At 35.9% G+C, this 26,266-nt stretch overlaps 1 protein-coding gene across 2 annotated transcripts in view; it reads right to left on the minus strand.

Moving 5' to 3' along the window:
• The window catches only part of VPS13C (vacuolar protein sorting 13 homolog C), a 217,649-nt gene that overhangs the window by 27,825 nt on the left and 163,558 nt on the right, over positions 1–26,266 (minus strand). For both annotated transcript variants that reach the window (XM_053595814.1, XM_053595815.1), the window contains exons 65-72: positions 20,161–20,396; positions 12,592–12,733; positions 11,491–11,631; positions 10,663–10,744; positions 10,471–10,540; positions 9,796–9,907; positions 9,570–9,683; positions 1,337–1,476 (exon numbers count right to left, since the gene is read on the minus strand). In XM_053595814.1, coding sequence (XP_053451789.1) covers positions 1,337–1,476; positions 9,570–9,683; positions 9,796–9,907; positions 10,471–10,540; positions 10,663–10,744; positions 11,491–11,631; positions 12,592–12,733; positions 20,161–20,396 — 1,037 coding nt within the window. The remainder of the gene's footprint in view (positions 1–1,336; positions 1,477–9,569; positions 9,684–9,795; positions 9,908–10,470; positions 10,541–10,662; positions 10,745–11,490; positions 11,632–12,591; positions 12,734–20,160; positions 20,397–26,266) is intronic.

The raw sequence follows: 26,266 nt of genomic DNA on the forward strand, positions 1-26,266 counted from the left end.
GTAAACTTTCCCACTTAATGTCAAGAATATAAGAAAGTGCCTGTTTCTTAGACTCACCCTCTCAAAACTAGGATTGCTCATATTTTGACATTTTTAACAACTTGCTTTAATTTGTATATATTCTTTGATAAATAACAAACTGAACATTTCAACTATCAGCTGCTGTATCTTCCATTTTGTGAATTATCTTATTGTCCTCTGGCTGATAAATCAATGATATCTTTAGGTTTTTCTTACTAATGTTTTCTAAATTCTTATTTCTAAATTCTTTTTCGAATATTTTCTAAATTCTCTTTTTGTTTTGATTGATTTTGTTGTAGTGTTTAATATTTACATAGTCATATCTACCTGTATTTCCCGTGGGATATTTTTTTTATTGCTTTTAAACTTAGACATCTTCTATTCTGAGATTTGATAGCAATTAACTTGTTTTTAGTCTTCTCAATTTGAATTTTATCTTTTATCCTTTGTTTTCTCTGAAACTTGGTAGTGTACATGTAAGGTGAAAAGGATCTAAATGGGGTTTTTTTCCTCCCACTAAACTACTTGTTCAAGTATCATTGTTGAAAATTCAATTGAATAAACATTTACTTAATTTATATGTATCTGGCATACATATGTGTTCTCATATTAAGCGTAGAAAATTCTTCCTATTATCTATAATTTACCATACGATTACACTGAAATCTTATCCCACTGCTACATATTTATAAATGTAGTTCTATTTTAAAACACGGTCAATTTATGATACACAACTAAAACAATTCAATTTTATTCTACATTCATGTATATATAAGTAACCAAAGAAAATATGACTCCCTAGCTTATCATTATGAATAAAGTAAGCATACCTAAAAAGTATAATTAGAAATGAGCCAAAGTCTTAAAATGTGTATAGAAAGATAAGTTATCAGAGATGAATCACAACTATAGCACAGGATGAAGGAGAGAAGGGGAGAGGGATAGGAAGGGAAAGGGTGGTTCGATAGAGGGAAGGTTAAATGGTAGGACCTCACCTATGAAACATATTGCAAGGGTACAAGTTGAATCTATCAAATATTGAACACAAATGTCTTAACACTATGATTAAATAAATGAGGTGAAAGCTATGTTAATTAGTAGTATGTAAGCACTCCAATTTGTACGAATAATCAACACATTGAATCCCACAAAGGCATAAATATATTCATGATCTATGTATATATGACTTAATAAAAAAAAAACAAAGATAAATTATCATTTTTCTAAGCTAATATTGCATAAATTCAGAGAACTAATATCAAGAAACACGACCTTGGTACACATGCTTTCCAGTGTGCTCTAACAGAAGTCTTACTTGAATATAAGGTCATCCACATCAGTCAGAGTAGCACCTATGCTTTTCAACAGCAGGTTGACAGAATGTATTGCGATCATTTCCTGTTTTTCTTTGTCCGAGTCTTCACCTCCAGAACCCAAAGAAAGACTCAAATGCAACTGAAAGAAAAACAATGTATAATAAGTGAAAGCTAAAAACAAAAGAATTATATACACAGGAACCAGGTCTTTCAGATACAAAGAGTATTACAGTCCTCATGAAAGATATTATTTGTCACTCTACACATTATACAAATTCACATCTGATTCTCTTCACTTTTTCATAAAATCCAAAACAGATCCAATTTTATTAAAAGTGTGTAAGTAGCATTGTGTTCATATGGAGGAGACCAACACACTTTACAAAAATGGCATGATGGTTTTAAGAAGAAAAGCAAGTTAACTGACATACAAGCAAGTCTGCTAGTCAAAATAATGTATTATCATTTATTTTCATCTAATAAGGTAAATTACTGTGGCAACAAATAACAATTATATAATTATAATAACAAATGGCAAACAGGCAACAATAACAAAGTTTCCAAATAAATATTATAATAATTTTTTTATTGTTTGGGATTCATTGAGAATATAACAAATTATGTTATACTGATTGCATATGTTAGATAAAATCCCTCTTATAACTGTGTCCCACCACCCAAGAGGTGTGCCATACACAGTGACCCCCCCTCCCCCTCCCTACTTCCTAATTCCCTGACCCCCACCCTTGTATTAGATCATCTACTGCCTTCATATTAGAATAGAGTACATTAGATTCTTGCTTCTCCTTTTTTGTGATGCTTTACTAAGAAGAACGTGTTCCACCTCCATCCAGGTTGACACAAAAGATGTTAAGTCTCCATCTTTTTACTGGCTGAATAGTATTCCATGGTATACATATACCACGGCTTGTTGATCCATTCCTGGGTTGGTCAGCATTTAGGCTGATTCCACATTTTGATGATTGTAAATTGAGCTGCAATGAACAGTCTAGTGCAAATGTCCTTATAATGAAAGTTGTTTTGTTTTTCTTTCTTTCTGGGTAGATGTCTAGTAATGGGATTGCAGGATCAAAAGGGAGGTCTAATTTGAGTTTTTTGAGGATTTTCCGTAATTCCTCCTAAAAAGGTTGTATTAGTTTGCAGTCCCACCAGTAGTGAAAGTGTTCCCTTCTCTGCACATCCACACCAGCATCTGCAGCTTTGAGACTTTGTGATGTGGGCCATTCTCACTGGGGTTAGCTTATTATCTCAGGGTAGTTTTGATTTGTATTTCTCTGATGATGAGGGATGATAAGCATTTTTTTCATATATTTGTTAGCCATTTATCTGTCTTTTTTAGAGAATGTTCTATTCATCTCTCTAGTGCTGTGATTGATGGGATTGTTGGGTCTTTTTTTGTTAATTTGTGTTATCTACAGATCCTAGTTATCAAGTTTCTGTCCGATTCATACTATGCAAATATCGTTTCCCATTCTGAAGGTTGTCTGTTTGCTTTGGTTGTTGTTTCCTTAGCTATACAAAAGCTTTTCAGTTTAATTAAATCCCATTTGTTTATTTTTATAGTTTTTGTTGCAACTGCCACAGAAGTCTTCTTCCTAAAATCTTTCCCAAGGTCAGTATCTTCAAGTGTTTTCCTCACATTTATCTTTGAGGATTTTTACTGTTTCATGCCTTAGATTTAAATCTTTAATCCATCTTGAATCAATTTTTATAAGTGGTGAGAGGTGTCGGTCCAGTTTCAGTCTTTTACATGTGGTTATCCAGTTCCCCCAGCACCATTTACTGAATATGGATTCTTTTGCCCAGTGTATGTTCTTGTTTGATTTCTCAAAGCTCAAGTGGCTGTAAGAGGTTAGTTTCATCTCCTGGTTTTCTATTCCATTCCAAATGTCATTTTCTCTATTTTTGTTCCAATTTTTGTGCAGAGGAGGTCAATCTCTTGCTCACTGCTAACGATGTAATCTTATACTTACAGAACCCCAAAGACTCAACCACAAGACTCCTGGAAGTAATCAAAAAATACAGCAATGTCTCAGGATATAAAATTAGGATATTTCAAAATTTCATGCTATTTGGATGACTATGGCCTTGTAGTATAGCTGTAAGTCTGGTAGGGTGATATCCCTGGCTTTGTTTTTATTACTAAGAATTGCCTTGGCTATATGGGATTTCTTCTGGTTCCCAACAAAACAAATAATTATTTTTTATAAATCTTGAAAGTATGATGATGATATTTTAATGGGGATTGCATTGAATCTCTAGATTTAACATTTTCACAATGTTAATTTTTCCAAGCCATGAGTATGGTGTTACTCTTTCATTTGTTGATATTTTCTGTTATTTCTTTTCTTAGGGTTTTGTAATTTTCTTTGCAGAGGTCCTTCACCTCTTTTGTTATGTATATTCCTAGGTATTTCATTTTGTTTGAACCTACTCTGAAGGGAATTGTGTCCTTGATTAGCTTCTAATCTTGGCTGATATTGGCATATACAAAGACTGATTTGTGGACATTGATTTTTATATCCTTAGACATTGCTGTATTTTTTTTTATCACTTCCAGGAGTCTGTGGTTGAGTCTTTGGGGTTCTCTAAGTATAAGATCATATAGTTGGCAAAGAGTGAGAGCTTGACTCCTCTGTTCCCATTTGGATGCCCTGTATTTTTTTCTCTTGCCTGACTGTATTGGACAGAACTTCCAGCACTATGTAGAATAGTAGTGGTGACAGAGAACAACCTTGTCTGGTTCCAGTTCTAAGTGGGAAAGCTTTCACTTTTACTCCATTCAGTATAATATTACCTGTGGATTTGTCATAGATGGCTTCAATCAGATTAAGAATTGTGCCACCTATACCAAAATTCTTAAGTGTTCTAATGAGAAAAGGATGCTGAATGTTATCAAATGCTTTTTCTGCATCTATTGAGAGGATCACATGGTCTTTGTTTTTGCTTCTGTTGACAGGATGAATTACGTTTACAGACTTGCATTATGTTAAATCAGTCTTGCATTCCTGAGATGAAATCTACTTGATCATGATGGTTTTTTTTAATGTATAACTGCTAGAATTTTATTGAGAATTTTTGCATCTATATTCACTAATGAAATTGGTCTGAAAATCTCCTTTTTAGTTGCATCTTTTTCTGGTTTTGATATCAAAGTGATGTTTGCTTCATAGAACATGTTGGGGAAGATTCCTTCCTTCTGAATTTTTGGAATAATTTCTGTAGTAAAGGTATAAGCTCTTCTTTGAAGGTTTGATAGAATTCTAGTGTGAAGCCATCTGGACCAGGGCTTTTTTTGTTGTTGGTAGATTTTTTTTAATTGTTTCTGCAATCTCAGTTTTTGAAATCAGTCTGTTCAAGAGATTTCTTCTTGATTAAGTCCAGGGAGAGGGTGTGACTCCAGGTATTTAGCCATTTGCTCCTCACTGTCAATTTTCTGGGCATGGGTTTCTTATAGTACTCAGAAATAATCTCTTGTATCTCTGTGGCATCTGTTGTTATTTCCCCTTTCTGTTTCTGATTGAGGTTAGCAGAGATTTTACTTTTCTGTTTCTAGTTAATCTGGTCAAAGGTATAACGATTTATTTTTTTTCAAAAAAACAACTTTTTGAAACACAACTTTAATTTTCTGAATGATTCTTTTGTTTTCAATTTGATTCACCTCTAACTTAATTTTGTTTATTTCTTTTCTTCTGCTGAGTTTTGGATTAGATCGTTGTTCTTTTTCCAGTTGCATAACATGGTTCATGAGTTTATTGATGCACTCTCTTTCAGTTTTTTGAATGTAGGCAACTAATGTAATAAATTTCTCTCTGAAGACTGCTTTTTTTTGCTGTATCCCATAGGTTTTGGTAACTTTTGTCTTCATTGTTGTTATGTTTGAGGAATTTAATGATTTCCTCTTTTATCTCCTCCTAAACCCAACTATCATTCAGCATAAGGTTGTTTAATTTTCAAGTCTTTGTGGGGAGGGGGAATGAACATTTTTGTTGGAGTTGAGTTCCACCTTTATTGCCTTGTGGTCTGAGAAGATAAAAGGTATAATTTCTATTCTTTTAATTCTTCTGAGGTTTGCCATGTATCCTAGGATGTAGTCAATTTTAGAGTACGTACCATGGGCTGATGAGAAAAAGTGTATATTTCTTAGCTTTGGGATGGTGTGTTCTCTATATGTCTATTACTCCCATTTGTTTTAGGGTCACATTTAAGTCCTCTGTATCTTTGTTTAGTTTCTGTTTAGAGGATCTGTCCAGTTCTGTCAGAGGGGTGTTTAAGTCTCCGACTCTTATGGTGTTATGGGATATCATATTGCTCAGACCTATCATGGTCTGTTTCATGAATCTGGGAACATTTAAGTTGGGTGCATAAATGTTTAAAATTAAAATTTCTTCTCGTTGTATTATTCCTTTGACCAGTATAAAGTATCCATCTTTGTCTTTCTTAACTTTAGTTGCTTTAAATCCACTTGTATCTGAATATAAGAATGCAACCGCTCCTTTCTTCTGATTTCCATTTGCTTGAAATACTGTTTTCCATCCCTTAACCCTGAGTCTTGATTTGTCCTTCAAGGTGAGGTGTGTCTCCTGGAGACAGCATATGGATGTCTTTGCTTTATTATCTAGCCAGACAGCCTATGCCTCTTCAGTGGTGAATTCATTCCATTTACATTTATTGAGAGAACTGATAAGTGTGGTGGAGTTCTACTCATCTTATTTTGTGGAAGTCTGTTGTGTAGTTTTATCCTTTGTGCCACTGTTGAAGCTAAGTTTTAACCTTTAGCTTTTGGGTGTTTACTTCGCAAGTGGTCCACTGTGGTGGTCAGTGCTGTGAATAGGTCTAAGTATTTCCTGTAGAGCTGGTCTTGTGGTGGTGAATTTCATCAGTGCTTGTATATCTGCAAAGGATTTGATTTCTCCATCAATTTTGAAGCTTAGTTTAGCAGGATACAGAATTCTGGGCTGAAATTTTTTGTTTAATTGTTGAAGGTGGATGACCTTGTTCTTCTGGCTTAGAAGGGTTCAGTTAAAAATTCTGCTCTTATCCTAATGGTTCTGCCTCTGTAGGTCAGTTGGCACATACTGCTGCTTGCAGAATTTTTTCTTTCACCTTGAATTTGGACAGGGTCATTACAATGTGTCTTTGAGAGGCTCTGTTTGAGTTGAGATGACCCAGGGTTTGATATCCATCTGAAAGTAGTGTGTTGGGGTCTTTAGTAAAACTTGGTAAGTTTTCATTTATGATAGTCTCCAGTAGGGCTTCCATTCCTTTGGGACAATCTTCTTACCCTTAAGGAATCCCTGTTATTCTTATGTTTGAATGCTTTGTGGAGTCTCACAGTTCCCTAAGTGCCTGTTCTCCTTTCTCTCTTTTGTTTTCCGCTTCTTTAACAACCTGGGTTAACTCATAAACTTTATCCTCTAGCTCTGAAGTTCTTTCTTCTCCATGGTCTAACCTATTTTTTATACTTTCTACTGCCTCTTTACATTCCCCGATTGTCTCCTTCATTTCCTTAAGTTCCACCATATCCTTTCTATATTCTACATATATCCTGTTGGACTTTTGTTTCTGTCTTTCCATTTTCTCTTCCATTCCTTTCATTGTCTTTATTATCTGTATTTTAAATTCCCTTTCTGTCAATTCCATTAATTCTTTATAGGTGGACTCTTCTGCAATAGCTGACTCATGGTCCCTTTGGGGGAGGTTTCTCTGTTTTGGTTTTCATGTAGCCTGAATTTTTCTGTTGGTTCCTCCTCATGCATTCTTTCTTCTTGTTCACCTTCTTGTCTCCCTTTTTACTTCTCACTGCCTCCTTTGTTTCAAACAGAAGTCCTTATTCTTGATGACAATATGTTGCAATATGTCACTGGGACATCAGGTAGTGCTATAGTTTTTTTAGGGGACAGAGAGCACAGCCAGCAATTTCCATGGTCCTTATTCTAAACTTAGACGCCTTTGGTAATTGCCTGATTGTGTCTTGAGCATTCAGACCCTGTCGGACTGAGATCTTAAAACTCACAAGAATCCTTCAGGGGCAGGTCTCACAATGCTCCTGAGTCTAGTCCCGTGGGATGTGGAAGTCCTTCAGCCTGTCCCAAGAGTGGAGTTCTGATCCTGGCAGGCAGAATTCAGGCCCCTGCTAAGACCTTCTCATGACCTTCCCACAATGACAGCCTCCTGCCCATGGAGACCTCAATATGACTGCCTCACCAACCCACCTATGGCAAAACCAGTCCAAATGGCATTCAAATCTGGATGCTGTTCAAGTCCACCCACTCTTCCGAGCTTTTCACTCAATGCGCAGCTTCCCCCAACAACTGAAAACTCTGGAAAGGCTTCCTCCCATCCAAGACCTCTGTGGGCAGCTAGCCAATCCCAGCCAATCACAATCAGTTGCCTAATTCATCAGATTTCCACCACTCGAGATCATATGCTGTATTTAGCTTACCACCTTGCTGTGCTCCTTGAGCTATGACTCTGGGTAAGGTCCCTGCACTAGGTATTCTTCTGGTCCATCACCTTGCTCCACCCCCTGCCTGGCTCCTCTCTCCAAATAAATTCTTAAAAGGTTTTCAGTTTCCATGGACCCTCCAATTCAGTAAATATGAGATTTTCACATTCTCATTAGCTTTTAATTAGTGCAACAGTGAAAGAAGACACAAAAGGCAATTCAACATATGTAAATAAAGCAGATGACGCTGCTTTTCCATTTTGTCATTTCACATATTAGCTAACCAGTATATAGCTCAAGTAAAGTAGACTTGGGGCAAGGCCAGGAGAGCCTGGCTGTTCACTGTTACTTTGTTGTGAACTTCTGACCATGTGCAGAGTCAAGGTGTGTTGGGATCCAGGGAAGGCAAACACAGGTAGACAGAGATCCTACCTTTCCCTAGGACAAAGTCACCATGCACTAAAAAATAACTGTGCCTCATCCTCTTCATTATTCAATTTCATGGCACAAATCCCAGAACATGAATAAATTATCAAACTTTAGTACCCACCACCAGATTATAGACTCAATGAAGTCATTTTATTTCTCCACAGCAACTTTGAAAATAGGCATTCAGCAAATATTTGTCGAAGGTATTATTCAATCCCATAACTGATTTTCACTTAATAATGAGAAGGAAACTATGTGTATAGCCTATCACATAAAACAGTATCACTGTTAAATCTAACACTATGAATGTCTAATATCATTAAATTAATACAATATTTAAAAATAACTTGATTTTATAAATTTATTCATTTAGCTGAATAGATTAGTGAATGTAATTGAAAATAATGTTCTGGGGCGGCGCCTGTGGCTCAGTGAGTAGGGCGCCAGCCCCATATGCCGAGGGTGGCGGGTTCAAACCCAGCCCCGGCCAAACTGCAACCAAAAAATAGCCGGGCGTTGTGGCGGGCGCCTGTAGTCGCAGCTGCTCGGGAGGCTGAGGCAAGAGAATCGCGTAAGCCCAAGAGTTAAGAGGTTGCTGTGAGCCGTGTGACGCCACAGCACTCTACCCGAGGGCGGTACAGTGAGACTCTGTCTCTACAAAAAAAAAAAGAAAATAATGTTCTGTAAACAGTTTTTGAGAATGTAAAGGATCATCAATATTTTAAAGAGTTACTTAATTGTAAATCTGGCCCACTACACAAGTTTAGAGCATTTTAGTTGAAAGCATTTGTAAATTTACTTAAGCAGTGACCTTTTCCTACAAAAGCTAAAAAGAACAACAAAAGGGGAAAAGGAAATGGATTCATAAAGCACAAAATCAGGCAAGTGAAAGGTATCCAATTTTCCACTCCCTTAGTTACAATCAAATTTTGGAAGGGGTAAAAACACCGCAGGATAATACCTACTTCAGCGTTTTCACATTCTGGTTAGGACACCCATTATAGCTTTCTGTTTAGACAGTGATAGCAGTTACTGAGCATAACCAAAACATTAAACGTTGGCAAGCACTTCTACGCTTAATTAAGAAATGCTTTTGTCAGCTCCTTCTTTGAATAAAGGGGTTATTAATTCAAGACTAGAGAACATGCTCTAGTGGTTTCTCTGTGGGCATTAAAGCTGTACATATGTTACAGAGAATTGTCTTAATTATTTCAATTAATCAAACAAAATTCTCACCAAATATGTGATGTAACAAATCAAACATTTGGACACAAGATTGTTTGAAAATTCCACAATTATTCCACTAAATTTTGAGAATAATAATTACCACAAACCTTAACAGGAGAAATATGGAAATGTTCAAAGAAACTAAGAATTGACATGTCAGTCATTGAAGTCTCCATTAATTCTGTGTTTAGAGCATCAATATCTTTTTGGATTAGCTTTGTCTGAAAAAAATAAATCAAGAATTTTTGGTTTAATATTTTTATCTACTACGATTAGTTCAAAAACAGTTGATTTTTTAATTTTATATTTTTCCAAAGAAATAAAAATTGTTACCCGTCTTCTTTCAGCTTCAGGGTCAGTTGTTGGGGTAAATAGTCCTACAATGGCTCCTAGAAACCCCTGATCAACTTTTAAGGCCATTTCCTGAATGAGGACCATAAAATACCTAAAGAAATTTGTTTTTAAAAATGGAAAAGAATTTTTATTAAACATTGCAATTTTTTATGTTAAAATTGATTTTAGTCAAAATCCACAGTTAAGACCTCATTCCTTCATCTCTTTAAAATTATGTTAGTAAGATCAAAGCCTACTCAGACTTTTTTCACTAGAGTAAAAGCTTGACTCACAATAACACTGGTACATTAGCACATAAGTCCCAAATGTCCACATACATCACCCTATAGACAAGACAACTGGATGATGTAGCAAGTATTTTTCTGAATTGTTAAAGTTCATAGCAATTGCTTTAAAAAACTTAAACACGTAATTTATATTTCACTTACTATTTTATATTCTAATTGGAGTTACAAAGGCTGAAGGAATTCCACACTTTAAAATATGTGCAAACTATTATTAAAATAAGTTGAAGCAAAAAGATCATTCGACTAAAAATAAAATAATATGTTCAGCTGGAAACTAATTAGGTCACTTTCGAAAAGAGTAAAATTTATTTTCAAAGTAGATTATAATTTTACATTCCTTTAGCAAACAGGGAGAATATTTACTTACTTAAATTGTAAGACTTTACTGTACTCATTAAATCTTGTGATGACACTCACATCTATAAAAGGTTTGGGCTCTACAAGGAAGAAGGAGCACAATGGGGAAAAAAAAACATGGTTTATTTATACTACATTAAACTAATGTCTATTTCATTTTTATAAATATGGCGTATCTGTATTTCAATTTAATGTTATTTACCGGAATCCAAAGCAATAGATTTAGGAGGGGCAACGGGATGAAATACAACAGGAAACATTGCACCTGGTAACTGATTATCAATCTGAAAGAAAAGAAGACCAACTTTGAAAGGTTTAAAATAAATTACATTTAAATTTTGAGTCGCAAAGATAATGTTATTAAAAAGTCATTAATTTCATCATAATTATCTACATGTATATGTGGTACAATTAGAAGTTTCATTTTAACTCTATAAAACTTCTTCCACGCCTCATCAAGAGCAAGCCTTTGAATAAAAGAATACATAAATACTCTCATAATTGCATTACCACTGCACAATATGTAAGTCATTAATGGAAATATTCATACCTGTAGATTACGTGAGATTTCAATTATCTATGGTTTAAATAAAATGCAAGTAGAAACTAAATATGAAACTAGAGGACAGGCAGAAAAAGAATAAAAATGCTCCAAATAGTATTTAACAGTTAAAGGGAAGGAAGAGAAAGATGCCCAGAGGGAGGAAGCAAGCATCCAGAAAGAACCTTCAATAAAAAAGCTCTGCTCTTTGCCAGGAAGGATGTCAATAGAAAATCTTATTTAGGTATCCCATGACAAATTCAAAGAAACATTTAAAAATATATAAGCTCAAAGCAAAAAAACACTTTTCATGCCAACTGATCAAACCAATAGTCTCAAGTCTCAACAGACACTCTGGACTTAGATTGTAAGGTACTCAATCCATAGGATATGAGGAAGGAGGAAAAAAAGCAATCACAATCAGAAATTTCATTCTCAAGATTCCCAAAGTGATGAGAAATACTATTTAACAGAGGATGGCAATGTTACCTGAAGCCAGTACAACCGGGCCCTTAAACTTCTCTGGTGAGGAGATTGTTTAAATTCAATCTGAATTCCTGATAAAAAATCTCGTTTTATAGGGCACTGAATAGGGAGGCGCATTTCCATTGGAACTCTGTCAAAATTGACCTAGAAAAAAAAGTACACGGCTTTGTGATGAGCTGGTATTAGCACAGTAGGTATTCCATTTTAAATATCTGTTTATTTATCAAATTAAAAGAAACAATAATCTTTATCTCTTTGTCTCACCAAGAGATATCTCTTAAAGTGATCTACAGTTGACATTTTTGAAGCAGAAGCATAAATTTTCTAACAAAGCTATTAGAAAAGTAAGAAAACAATTGTGAAACTTTTTAATTATAGAAATGTTTCTTAAAATAGCACACTTTATGTAAAACAAATTCAATAGTAAAGGATAATTCCAGACAGTTGTTAAACTATTTTACAATGAATAGTTAATTGCTTGCTTATGTGGAGACACTAATTATGTAGTTTTTCTCATTTAAACACAGCTAACTTTGGTGGGGGCAGGTAGGGAACTTGACTGACGTCCAGTGCAAACTAAACCATCAGACACAAAGAAAAAGAGTAAGCAAATTGCATAATTATACCACAGCAAGCTGGAAACTTAAGAGGGACTTAGACCTTTAACTGTGTAAAAGCCCATCTAGAGCACAACTTTATTTGTGGATGCCTACTCATGTCCTACAATTACTCACATTTAATGAATTTAATTGAGCAGGTTTTTGTATATATTCCATCAATGAACTACATTTAGTCATAAATACTAGTATAATTCAAAATATGAGAAACAGTTTTAATAAGCAACCTTAACTTCTCCATAATCTTACTGAAAACAAAACAAGTTTCATGAAACTGATTTGTAAATAGAACACATTATAAAAATATAGAAGAAAACCAGGCTTAAATCCTGTTTCATGTATATATGATTTAATAACTGTTTTAACTGAAAATAGACAACATATTATTAGTTTCTGCATGTCTTTACTTTGGCACTAAAATTTTACTAACATCTCCAACACAACAAAATACACATATAAAAATCAAAACAAAATAATTTTAATATACCTCAAAATTGTGTTCTAGCTTAATCCAGCCATGCCCTCTTGAACCTTGATATTTCTGATAAGATTGCTCCAATAAAATTATCTGCTTTTGACTAAATGGCTTCCATTTCTGTTTTGGTTTCATCTCCCAAACAACACCAGAACTAAAATAATTCACAAAGAAAATTAAATCAAGAATACATATTTAGGACTTTTATCCAACTCCTGATTATTATAACTATCAATCTTCTATAAAAATTATATTGATATAAGAGATTTTTTAAAATAACAAAAACTATATCTGTGTTGCAAAGTTACATAAAAACAGGTCAGGGAAGAAAATATTTTTCTATCACACAGTGACATCAATCAATTAAGGGATTGGCAAATATTTTCTGCAAAGGACCACACAGTAAATGTTTTAGGCTTTGCACACAGAGACAAAATTGAGGTTATTATACAGGTACTCAGATATGAAAGAGAAAAAAATCTTTCATAAAATTTTAATTAATGAAATTTAAAATACAAAATAATACTTGAGTGCAATTTTTAAAAACACAACTCTATCAAGAAAAATAAACTTCTGAGAACAAGTGACATTTCACCCAATTACTGCTACTTATTATCAAAATAAATGGCAGTACTGGCACAAAAATACAGACATAGATCTATGAAACAGAATAAAGAGCCTAGAGATGAAATCAACCACATTATCACCATGTGATCTTTGATAAACCAAACACAAGCATTAACTGGGAAAAGAATCCCTTTTTAATAAATGGTGCTGGGAGAACTGGTTAGTCACATGCAGAAGACTGAAACTGGACCTATGCCTCTCACCACTTACAAAAATTGACTCTCGCTGGATAAAAGATTTAAAGTGAAGACACAAAACAATACGAATTCTAGAATAAAGTGTGGGAAATACTCTTGATGGTGTTGGCCTGGGGAAAGGTTTTATGAAGCAACCCCCAAAATAAATAAATGGAACATGATCAAGCTTAAAAGCTTCTACGTAACTAAGGGTACAACAACTAAAACATGCACACAACCTTCCGAATGGGAGAGAACATATTTGCATGCTATGAACCTGACAAAAGGCTGATAACTAGAATCTACAGAGTCAACAAGAAAAGTGCAAACAATCCCATCTATCAATGGGCAAGAGACATGAACAGAAACTTCTCCCAAGAAGACAGAATGGCCAAAAAACACATGAAAAAATTGCTCATCATCCCTATTCATCAGAGAAATGCAAATCAAAAACACCCTGAGATGTCACCTAACCCCAATGAGAACAGCCCATCTCACAAAGACACTAAGACCCAGAAGCTGGCGTAGATGTGGAGAGAAGGAAACACTGTTACAGTGCTGGTGGAACTGCAAACCAATACCACCTCTATGGAAAGAAATATGGAAAATCCTCAAAGAGCTGAAAGCAAACCTTTCATTTGATCCCGCAATCCCATTACTAGGTATCTACTCTGAAGAAATAAACTCATTTTACCATAAGGACATTTGCATTAGAATGTTCACGGCAGCTCAGTTCACAAATGCCAAGATATAGAATCAATGCAAGTGCTCATCAACACTTGAATGTGATACAAGGTACCCTGTTCAGGGCAGAACAGAGAACCCCATTTTATAGGGCTGGTGAACTCAGGAATCAGTCTCATCAAGACCCCCATCTCTAGGCACAAAAAGACCCTTTCTAAGCCCATTCTCTGGGCCCTAGCAAGGTCACAAAATAAAGCAGCCTCATCAGTATCTCATCTGGACAGTGGCTGCTAGAGTAGACAGCACACACTCTTATGCCTTGCCTGGGCCAAGGACTGCAGAGATGGTATTCCTTTGCTAATTTTTGGATTATTTTCTGTCTGCAGGCCCCTGGCCAACTGTGACATGTTCTGGACATACATTCTCCAAACGCCCTGCCTGCAGGATAGGAAAAGCAGTATATAAAACCCTAGACAGGAAGAAGCCCAAATGCCCAGAGAACCATGAATGTATCAATAAATTGTGGTATATGTACACCATGGAATATTATACAGCCTTGAAGAAAGATGGAGACTTTACCTCTTACATGTTTACATGGATGGAGCTGGAACATATTCTTCTTAGCAAAGTATCTCAAGAATGGAAGAAAAAGTATCCAATGTACTCAGTCTTACATTGGATACTGATACTTGAGTGAAACATTTTCTCAAGCTTTGCAAATCTGTCCAACTGCTCCACACACATTTTCCCCACAGTCAGTTGTAATGTATCTTAGAAGATTACACTTCAGGTTACACTAAAGTAGTGTATCTTCACCCTGTTTGAAAATACTCTTACCTGCAGTTGTGCTAGGCTGACTTCTCACAGAAGCTAAATTTTCACTCACTTCAAACTCAGCACTGACTTCTCAAATGCACAGCTGAGTGTTACTGGTAACATCTTTTGACTCATCAGGAGCCAAGGAAAACCACTCAATATCATATGCCTTATTTTTTTAATTGACTAGTGATGTTGGCTCTGAATGTCCTCCATTTTTCAAGCAATTCTTTAAGGTAGTAGCCTTAAACAAGTTTATTTTCTAAGGATACATTTCTTTTAGCTGCTGAAATAACAAGTGATTCAATAAACTCAGCACTGGTAAAACGTTTTTGTTGCTTGACTAACAAATGAGTCACTCAGAAACTTCCTTTCGTTGCAGCCTGAGGGAAAAATGCAGGTTCCCCCCAACATAGGGTGTGGTAGCCTAGAGTGCTCAGCAAAATTGTTATAAAGCAGAGTAGACAGGTGCCAAAATAACTACTCAGGTCAGGAAAAGTGCCCAGCACATTCTTGGGTGCCATAGTACTTTCTTGCTCTGAAACAGCCGCCAGAAATGGCCCTGAACTGTTTTGGTTATCCTGTACTACCTTTTAGCCAACTGTAAATGCTAAAATACACACTGAATGTACCCTTAATATTACACAGATTACATGTCATGATGACAGTATTACATGTGTGTGGCCCTGTTTCATTGTGAATAATCAATAATACAATGCAGAAGCTCTACTTTACTCACCTGGAAGAGATTTAAGGCCGCAACACATGGTGGGCAGATGGGGATTTTTGCATGAAAGCAAGTTCTTGTAGAAGAAATTCCTATGCCACCCAGGAACAAGTGCCCTTGTAAGTAACCTCTAATAAGCTCATGAAACTCCACAAGTTGGACTTGGATGAGCCACTTTTTGGTCTTTGGGCTCCCTCTCAGTTAGAGGGGTGATTTTTCTACACTGGGACGTAGCCAGAATAAATCCTCATTATTGTTTTATATTTTTGTGAAGAAATTCTACTGTGATGAGATATTGTGCCTTAAATTTCCTAATTTTTCTGGGCATCACTTTCCTATGGTTTGGAAATGTGATATTGCTTAGTTTATAAATATCAACTCTAATCTCATTACAAAATAAAACAATGCTTTGCCATTTAATTTGACAAACAGATAATCTACATTCTATTAAGCCCTTAAAAAGTGAATTCAAAGTCTACTTTTCTCTCCTTGTTTTGAAATGATGGGATACAGTAATAATAAATAAATACTGGAGCACAGCAATATACATATGTGACACTCAAACACTGTGATTTGTGGTGCACTGAGCAGTGGCACAAAGTAGCCACAAACAGGTAAAAGAGTAAAAATAGCTGTGCCAGTAAGACTTCATCAGCAAAAAACTTTGAATTTTATAACTTTATATTACAAAATGTTATATTTACCTTCTGATTTGTTCTAACATTCAAAAATATAAAACATCATTCTTAGATCAAAGCTGTATGAAAGAGGCAGCAGAGCCTAGATTTGACCTATCGGCAATATTTTGCTTACATTTGAATTAGAGAGTATTTCTTACTAATAAAAAATATAAATCTATAATATCTTAATATAGTTTATTGATATTAGTCAAGGTCAGTGTTAACAACATCCTCAACATATAATGTGTTTGGGGGTACCAGACAATAAAGGTACTGAATAAAGTATCTATTATAAATTGCATAAATCTAATACCTATTCACGATAAAAACTCTGAGCAATAGAGGGGAACTTCCTCAACCTGATAAACAGCACAACAAAAAACCTATAGCTAATATCATACTTCACAGTGAGAAGCTACACATTTTCCCACTATGATCAGGAACAAAGCAAGTATGTCCATTCTCACCACTCCCATTCAGCATTGTACTGGAAGTTCTAGATAATACACTAAGACAAGAAAATAAATATGAGCAGGAAGAAACAGTATCCTTGTTAAAGAGATGATAGTGTCTACAGAGAACATCCCCCAAATCAACAATAACAACAACAACAAACAGAAAACAAAAACATAAAGTCCCCCAAAAACTGCTGTAACTAATAAGCAATTATAACAAGGCTAAAACATACAAGGTCAATATATGCCAGCAATAGACAACTGGAATTCGAAATAAAAACACAATACCATCTACATTTGCACCAAAAATTGAAATATTTAGGTATAAACAAAAATTTAAAAAATATGACCATGGTCTATGAGGAAAACTTTAAAACCACGATGAAAGAAGATCTCAATAAAGACAGAGATATTCCATGTACTTGGATATGAACACTCAGTATTTTCAAGATGTTAATTCTTCCCAAGTTGTTCTACAGATTCAGTACAATTCCAGTCAAAATTCTGACAAATTATTACATGGATATTATCAAGCTGATTCTAAGTTTCTATGGAAAGGCAGAAAACCCAAAAGAGCCAATATAATACTGAAAGAAAGAAGAACGTTGGAAGATTGATACCATACAACTTCACAATTTACTATAAAACTACAGTAACGAAGACAGGGTGGTATAGAAAAAATAGAAAAATAAATGGAATAGAATGCCCAGAAATAGATGTAAAGAAATACAGTCAACTGAACTTTGAAAACTGCAGAGGCAATTCAATGGAGAAAGAACAATCTTTTCAACAAATGGACATGCGAAATATATATAGGATAAAAGACTGGTATCCAAAGTAAACAAAAAATTCTTAAAATTCAACAATAAGAAAACAACCCAATTTAAAAAAGGGCAAAAAATCTGAACAGGCAGCTCATGAAATAAAATATACAAATGGCAAATCAGCATATTACATTTTATATGATCAGAGAACTACAAAATAAAATAACAATGAGATACCACTATATACTTATTAGAAAAGCTAAAATCCAAACCACTGACAACATCAAATGTTAGCAAGGATGGAGAGCACTCTCATTTCTTGCTGATGAGAATGCAAAATGGTACAGTCACTTTAGAAGACAGTCTGGTAGTTTCTTTCAAAAACTAACATAGTTTTATCATCTGAACAGAAATCATACTCCATGGTATTTTCCCCAAACAGGTGAAAACTTACGTCTATGGAAAAATCTTAACACAAATGTTCTTATCAGCTTTATTTATAACTGCCAAAACATAGAAACAACCAAAGGTGACCTTTAACAGTTGAACAGATATTTCTTCAATGGCATATTATTCAATGAGAATAAGAAGTAAGCTGTCATACTGTGAAAAGAAATGGAGGAATCTTAAAAGCATATTGCTAAGTGAAAAAAGCAAATCTGAAAAGTTTACATATTGTACGATTTCAGCTATATGAAATTCTGAAAATGGCAAAACTTTTGAGATAATAAAAAGATCAATGGTTTCCAGAGGTTTAGGAGTAAGAGAAAGGGAATAACAGGAAGATGACAAGGGACTTTCAGGGCAGTGAAACTACTCTATGGACCACTGTAATAGTGAATATACACAAAAATGTGCAGAGAATTTTATCCAATATCGACAAATTTAAGGTAATTCATGTGGGAGTAAAATAGTTTAAATTACTTAACAGCTATGATTACTTGGAATTAGTTCTTCTCCAAAGAAATGTGTTAACTGTGGATAAAAGCAAAGCCTACTTGAGGTTTCATGATATAAAATTAGTGCTGGGAACTTGCTAGAAAAAGACAGAGGCGATCTAGTTTCAATGCACAAACGGGTAGCAACTAAGCCTGAGGTTACTTGGATCGGTTCTACTAAAAAAAGTTTTTTAAGGTTTAGCCTGTAGGAATAAAATAGGATTATATAAGTAAGCATAAAATAATGGTACATTTGATGAAGTATATGGACTAATACAGAGCAGGAAAAAAATGATAATTAAATCCAAACCATAAGACCTGGAGCCAGGCAGACATGTTTGACATCCTAGTTTTATTGTTTACTATCTATATAAATTTTATAAATCTTGATTTTAATGCTTGAAAAAAAAATAGTGAATATACATTACTATACATTTGTAATTCATAGAAAGTATAACACAAAGAATAAACTTTACTATAAATTGCAGACTTTAGATGATACTAATGTAGTATCAAATAGTAACAAATGTATACCACTGCAAGATGTTAAAAACAGAGGAAACGGGGTTGTGGGAATATGGGAACACCATACTAAATTTTTCTCTAGACCTAAAGCTGCTTGAAATAAATAAATAAATAACCTGGATTTTATTGAATGTGTACCATGTGGGGAAAAAGGCAATCGAATTCTTTTAGATGAATTTTTAAATGTCCTTTTAAGTAAAGACCAACCTGACAAGATACAGTAGCATATATAATATTAAAAAGAAGTTATATCAAAGAAAAAAAAGGACAAAAATCAGACCTATATGACTAAAATGATTTTCACGTTTAGTTTAAAATACCATATTATATTGAACTGTATAACCAAGAGAAGATATCACTTACATACACATAAATATATTAATGTTATACTAACAGTACGTTATGACACCACTTACAGAACCTGTAATTTTTAAGGTGTTATACAAAGTGTATTATATAACCTATTTACTTAATTTTCTCCTTAATTTGTTTTTAATTCCCTAAACACATGATTATTGATAGATCTCATGCTGGTTACATTTGGTACTATGTTAACTGTTCTACCTATCAGCCTCCAAAAAAAGAATGAAACTTCTACCAAATTAAGTGTGATTTTAAAAACCAAATAAATATACAAATATTTTTGTTATTCAGGTATCAATGGAACCAGAGAAAAGAAGTGGGGTCCCATACAAAGTTCTGAATGACCACAAATTACAGATGAAATCCTCGTATCAAAGACTGTATCCTTTATGAATCTTTTTTCCAATTTATTTCTGTTGCTTTCCCTGACCCATGCCATTTTGTCCAACTTCTACTGCAGGAAACAAATTACTTACTTATAACCTCTATATTTCCACTGCACATGTACATCTTTCTTTGTATAGTGTATAGCTTTTCAGTGTTTTTATCATTCATTTTAAAAAAACACATTCAGACAACAAAGAAAGAAGCAGACCACTTTCTTTCCACACTAATCAACAAGAAGTATTGTGAAGGCAAAGACAGTACCAGTATCTCAGTCATCTTTCTATCCGTGGGGCTTTTCAACTAGTAGTTCACACAATTATTAAGTTTTACTAAATGAATGTAGAGCACATCAAATTTGGGACAGGTATCAGTTTGCTCTCATCAAACTGGATATCAGGAACTTTCAGGGTTTCTGATGCCTATTTTCCTTCTTACATACCTGGTTATCCCAATATATGAAACTTCCTGTTTGTTTTCATTGTTAACCAGTGAAAGTCCAAGACTGTGGAGAGACAAGATTACTTCATGGTTGGACTGTTCCATTTCTTCTGCCTGCAGTGCTTTGGAAACCAAGGCAACATCATCGGTGAAAAGCAAAACTCTCTGGCGCCCATCCAGAAACGATACCCAGTGTATTTGAATGTTTGCATCATAGGGAAACTGTCCACAATCATCCTGAGAAAAAGAAAGACTTTATTAAACCCCCAAATTGTAATGTTTTATTACATGAAGTTGAACTATAAAAACACAGTAAGATTACAAAAGTTTGAAAAGCATTAACTACAACTGAAAAATTTTAACCATCAAAATGAAACATATAAAATAAAACTACAATATACTTTAAAACATACTCACCAATGATTTTCAAACAATGCCTAAGGTTAATAGCGATTAGTTTTGTATACTTCAGTTTGAGTTACCCAGTTAGTACTCAGAGGGCACTGAGCAGGTACAAGAGTATCATCTGGTGATAACAAGGCCATAACATGATAACCTGACTCCAAATTGGAGAACAGAATGGTTTGCAAATTTTTTAGAAAAGTAACCTCAGGCAAAACTAATTTAGTTTATTTTTATGCTGTAATAATCTACAACAAAGGAAATATTTATATAAATCACAATGCCAAATAAACTATGTGGATCAGCTTCTCCTATCTCTAAGAATAGCCTTCTTGGCTGGGCGGCGCCTGTGGCTCAGTGAGTAGGGCGCCGGCCCCATATGCCGAGGGTGGCGGGTTCAAACCCAGCCCTGGCCAAACTGCAACAAAAAAATAGCCGGGCGTTGTGGCAGGCGCCTGTAGTCCCAGCTACTCGGGAGGCTGAGGCAGGAGAATCGCAGAAGCCCAAGAGTTAGAGGTTGCTGTGAGCCGTGTGACGCCACGGCTCTCTACCGGAGGGCGGTACAGTGAGACTCTGTCTCTACAAAAAAAAAAAAAGAATAGCCTTCTTGGATGAGGGTTACATAGAGCACTTAATACTGGGCTTGATTTGGTCACTGTTTTCAGAGACTAAAATAATAACAATAAATTCCACTTCCTTCTGCGCTTAACAGAAACATAATAGTATTTCGTTTCAACAGGCAGTACAGCACTTACTCTGTACTTTTCATCTCACGCTTTCCTAGGGGAAAAAAAATAAACAACTAAGATCATAGGAATAGCTAAATGTTGTTATTTAAATTTTACTATTACTTGTAGGGTATGGTCAAGGTAGTCCACCTTTTTTTTACTCTAATACACCATCAAATTTTAAAATACCTTTTAAGGTGAATTTTCTTTGTAAACTAAAAATTTTATATGTATCTTGGTCCAAGCTCAGTCATTATTCCAATACTCTGTAATTCTATCTGTTATCCATCTATTTGATCCGTTGAAAATTAAATCAGATATGTTCAAATATCCCTTATGAATTATATTTCAGCATTTTAAGTTTTATATGTTGCTGTGATGCTATTCAATGCATGAAGGTTTATGGCTATCATTCTTCCTTTGTCAAAGTATCATAATCTATTTAATGATTTTGCTTTAAACTACAATTGGTGAGAAATTAAATTCAACAGAGAGAGTAACATCACCAAAATGACAATGCGGAAACAATCAACCTTTCCCAAAGAAATCCAAACACAAACCCAAGATTATTACCAACAACATCCCAGAACTCAAATCTGAGGTTAAGATGTTCCTTGATAACACGAAGAACTGAAAAACTCCAAGTAGACAATAGGAAAAACAAACTTCTCTATCTGTTAAGCTCCTCCCGCTGTATGTCAGGCACCATATGTAGAAAATTCCTCCTGGATTCATATTTTCTACACTGGAAAAAATGAGATCAAGGTGGACAGCCAGCTTTCCCCAAGATCTTGGGTTCCCTTAAAGAAAAAACATCACTGCCTAGACCAGTGGTTCTTAACCTTCCTAATGCCGCGACCCTTTAATACAGTTCTTCATGTTGTGGTGACCCCCAACCATAAAATTATTTTCACCACAACATGAGGAACTGTATTAAAGGGTCGCGGCATTAGGAAGGTTGAGAACCACTGGTCTAGACCCAAGGGATGGTATTACCACTGCCTGCAAGGAGGGAAACTCCTGAGGGCAGGTAAAAACAAACAGGAGAAGTTGGACTAGAAACCCAACACCACAAAACTCTGCTCTTTATTGCAGTTAAAGGAGATGCCAATTCAGAGTGGCTATTCAGCAGCACCATATTATGGAAGGCACAGTCCCTGTCTTCTTCTGGGTATGAACCCGTAGCCAGCCTTCCTGTACAGCCAGGGTATCCCTTTTGGAATCCCTTCCACCCAGAATGGGCAATGTGCAATAATTCCAAAAGCCAAGGCAAACCTGGGTTGAAGGCACCATCTAGTGCCTAAAAACAGGTAGTTCTAGGAGGAAGGGGACCCGTGGACAACTGCAGAGGACCTCTAAGTAAACATAATCTAGAAATTCTGAAACAAGTCAGAGAGCAAAGATTGGGATAATTAATTCTTCAATTAGGAGTCACAGAAGTATGTCCACACAAAACAACAGCAGACAAGGAATCATGAGCTCCCGAAGTGGACAAAGAGCCAAGTAACCAAAATAAGACAGCAATGTGTGAACTCTCAGATCAAGAACTCAAAATAGTTCGAAAGGAACTCAGCAAACTCAAAAAGATAACAGAGAAAACAATTCAGAATTTCATCAAAGAAATTTAACAGCAATTGAAATTTTAAAAATCAAACAGAAAAGCTAGAACTGAGAAATATATTTGCTAATGGGAGTGGTCTATGAAAGAAAAGGTTGCTAATGTATGAAAAGAAAACATTTGGGCTGGTCTTAGTACACTGGTAATAATAAATAACTGATCACACTACTTACAGATTTCTTTTTTCCTTCTCCACTCCCATTACTTTACTTAAATAACTTCAAAAAAAAAAAAAAAAAAGGAAAAAAGAAAAAAAGAACAAAAACAGAAGGGAAGAAGAAAAGAAGAAATTAAAAAAGACATTTAAAGTTATAAAACTCTAAAACTCATTCATAAAAGTATACATATAAATTCAGAATACTCCACTACTGTAATTATGATATGTAATTTACTTATGTCTCTAGAGTGAAGACTAAAAGATTAATTTATCAAAATAATAATTAACAGCAATCTGCTAGGAGATAGGCACTATAAAAAGATGTAAACTGAAATGATAAAAAGCCAAACTGGGAGGGGATAAAGTTAAAATGTAGAGTTTTTCAGTTTGTCCTTTGTTTCTTTTTTTTCAACCAAAGTTAAGTTGTCATCTTTTTTAAAATGACATGTTATGTTTATAAATTGTGTTTTGCAATCTTCATGGTAACCACAAACCAGGAATCTATAATAAATACACCAAAAGTAAAAAAGCAACAAACCAAAACATAGTACCAGAGAAAATCACTGAACCAGGAATGAAAAAAAGAAGGGAGAATTAGAAAAAAAAAAAAAAAAAGAGAAAACAGGTAAAAATTGCAACAGTAAGTCCTTAGGCATTAATAATAACATTGAAAGTTAATGGACTAAATTCTCCAATTAAATGAGACAGAGTTGCTGAATTAATTAAAAAAAAAAAAAAGACCTAACATTATACTGCCTACAAGAAACTCATTTCACCTATAAAAACACACATGGATTGAAAACTATGGAAAAACATATATCACGTAACTGGAAATCAAAAAAGAGTAGGAATAGTTAATACTCAGATAAAACAGAGGTGGGAGCAAGATGGTGGACGAGTAACAGCTTCCCTGCAACTGAGCACTGTGAGTCTGGGGAGATAAGACTCCAGGCATCTCTGGCAGGTGGGATCTGCCTATAATCATCCCTTTGAGGATACAGGGAGTCAGCAAGGGACTTCTGGACCCCAAGAGGAGGACAAAAATAGTGGAAAACTGCCAAATGGTTGCGTATGTTCGATCAACCTAATCCCGCCGGCAGCCGTAAGTACAAGCAGCAGTGAGACTGCTAACTGGAAAGGCCTTACCTGTAAACTGTTTCAGTGTTTTTGGACTTCACACTCAGTTAAACTGCCTTGGGAAGAGCTTGAGCAGGAGTGCGGAGAACTTTGGGCATTGCCTAAGGTCCCAGCCTGAGCAGCTGAGCCGGACGGACCTAATAGTGTTCGGCTGTGGGTCGCAGGGAGCCATTGTGAGAGAACTGCCCCGGCAAACTCCGCCCTCAGGGTCCCAGAGTAAGGATGGGGCGGGAGCTAGTAACCTAGTGACTAAGCAGCCTAAAGGCGGGGACTGAGCTGCCTTACAGCCTTAACCCTCAGGGGCAGAGTGAGACAGTTTTGGCACACTGCAGCCTCGGGCTGTTGCCCTGGGTACAGTGCTGTAGCGTCGCAGCTCATAGCAAACTCAAACTACTGGGCTGGGCGCCGTCCGGACCTCCATAAGAGCTGTGCCATGACCCTGGACCCACAACCCGCGCCTGCCAGGCCTCTGCATGACCTGACCAGGAACTACGGGAGCAGCACAACCCTGCATCCTTCCTCTTGTACCCTCCCTGCCTCCACACTGGCCCGCTCATCTGGCCAGGGACTCTGGTAGTCGTGTGCTCTCCAGAGCCCTCCCTGACTCTGTGCAGAGCACTGCTCCTGGCCAGAGACTGCTGGAGCCTTGGGCTCTCTGTGCCAAAGTTACTGGGCACCAGGAACTCCCAGAACCATGCGCACCACCTCCCACCCTGTTGCTGGATACGAGTTTGTCACATGCTGGAGCTGCTTCCACAACCAGAACTCCCCGGCTGGGGCAGGCCCAGAGGAACTACACAGGGTCACTCCCTACAAAGATCCCGCTGGGGTGTAATCTTGGAGAGACACCTCCCCAACTCTGAGGACGGCCATAAGCAACGGTGAAAAACAATCATGAGGTGAAAACAACAGAAAAACTCTGGAAATATGAATAATCAGAGTAGATCAACTCCCCAAAGGATCAAGGGGGCAGACACAGCACAAAGGTCCCATGCACAAACAAATAGCTGAGATGTCGGAAATCGAATTCAGAATCTGGAAAGCAAATAACATCGAATTAGAATTCCAAGCAGTAACACAAAAGATATCTCAAGAATTCAACGAATGAAAAGAACAAATGACCAAAGATTTTGACACACTGAGACAAGAATTTGCAGCGCTCAAAGATCTGAGAAACACAGTAGAATCCCTCAGTAACAGAATGGAGCAAGCAGAAGAAAGGATTTCTGATATTGAAGACAAAGCTTTCGAACACTCCCAAACTCTCAAAGAGGAAGAGAATTGGAGGGCAAAAACAGATCACTCTCTCAGAGAGCTCTGGGATAATTCGAAGAAAATCAATATTCGTCTTATAGGGATCGCCGAAAGTGACAAAGTGCCTTCACAAGGCACAGAGTCCCTTCTCCGTGAAATTGTGAAGGAGAACCTTCCAGACATGCCAAGAGATTCTGAAATTCAGATAGCAGACAGTTTCAGAACTCCAGCACCACTCAACCCAAAGAAGACATCCTGCAGACACATCATAATCAATTTCACTAAAGTTAATATGAAGGAGAAAATTCTGAAAACATCCAGACAAAAGAAAACCATCACCTACAAGGGGAAGAATATTAGAATAACTGCAGATCTCTCTGCTGAAACCTTTCAAGCTAGAAGAGGATGGTCATCGACTTTTAATCTCCTAAAACAAGATAACTTTCAACCCAGGATCCTGTACCCAGCTAAATTGAGTTTCATTTATAATGGAGAAATTAAATACTTCAATGACATTCACATGTTGAAGAAATTTGCCACAACTAAACCAGCTCTCCACGATATTCTCAGACCTGTGTAAAGACCAGCGTAATCCTCCACTACAAAAGTAAACCCACCCAGAAAATTTTGATCAAATTCCAACTTCCACAGTCGCAAAAGGATTAAAAATGTCCACCGGATTCTCGAAAGGCCTATCAATATTCTCAATTAATGTGAATGGTTTAAATTGTCCTCTAAACAGGCAAAGGTTGGCTGACTGGATACAAAAACTCAAGCCAGATATCTGCTGCATACAAGAATCGCATCTTAC

Source organism: Nycticebus coucang, chromosome 6, assembly GCF_027406575.1.
Source record: "Nycticebus coucang isolate mNycCou1 chromosome 6, mNycCou1.pri, whole genome shotgun sequence".
NCBI lineage: Eukaryota > Metazoa > Chordata > Mammalia > Primates > Lorisidae > Nycticebus > Nycticebus coucang.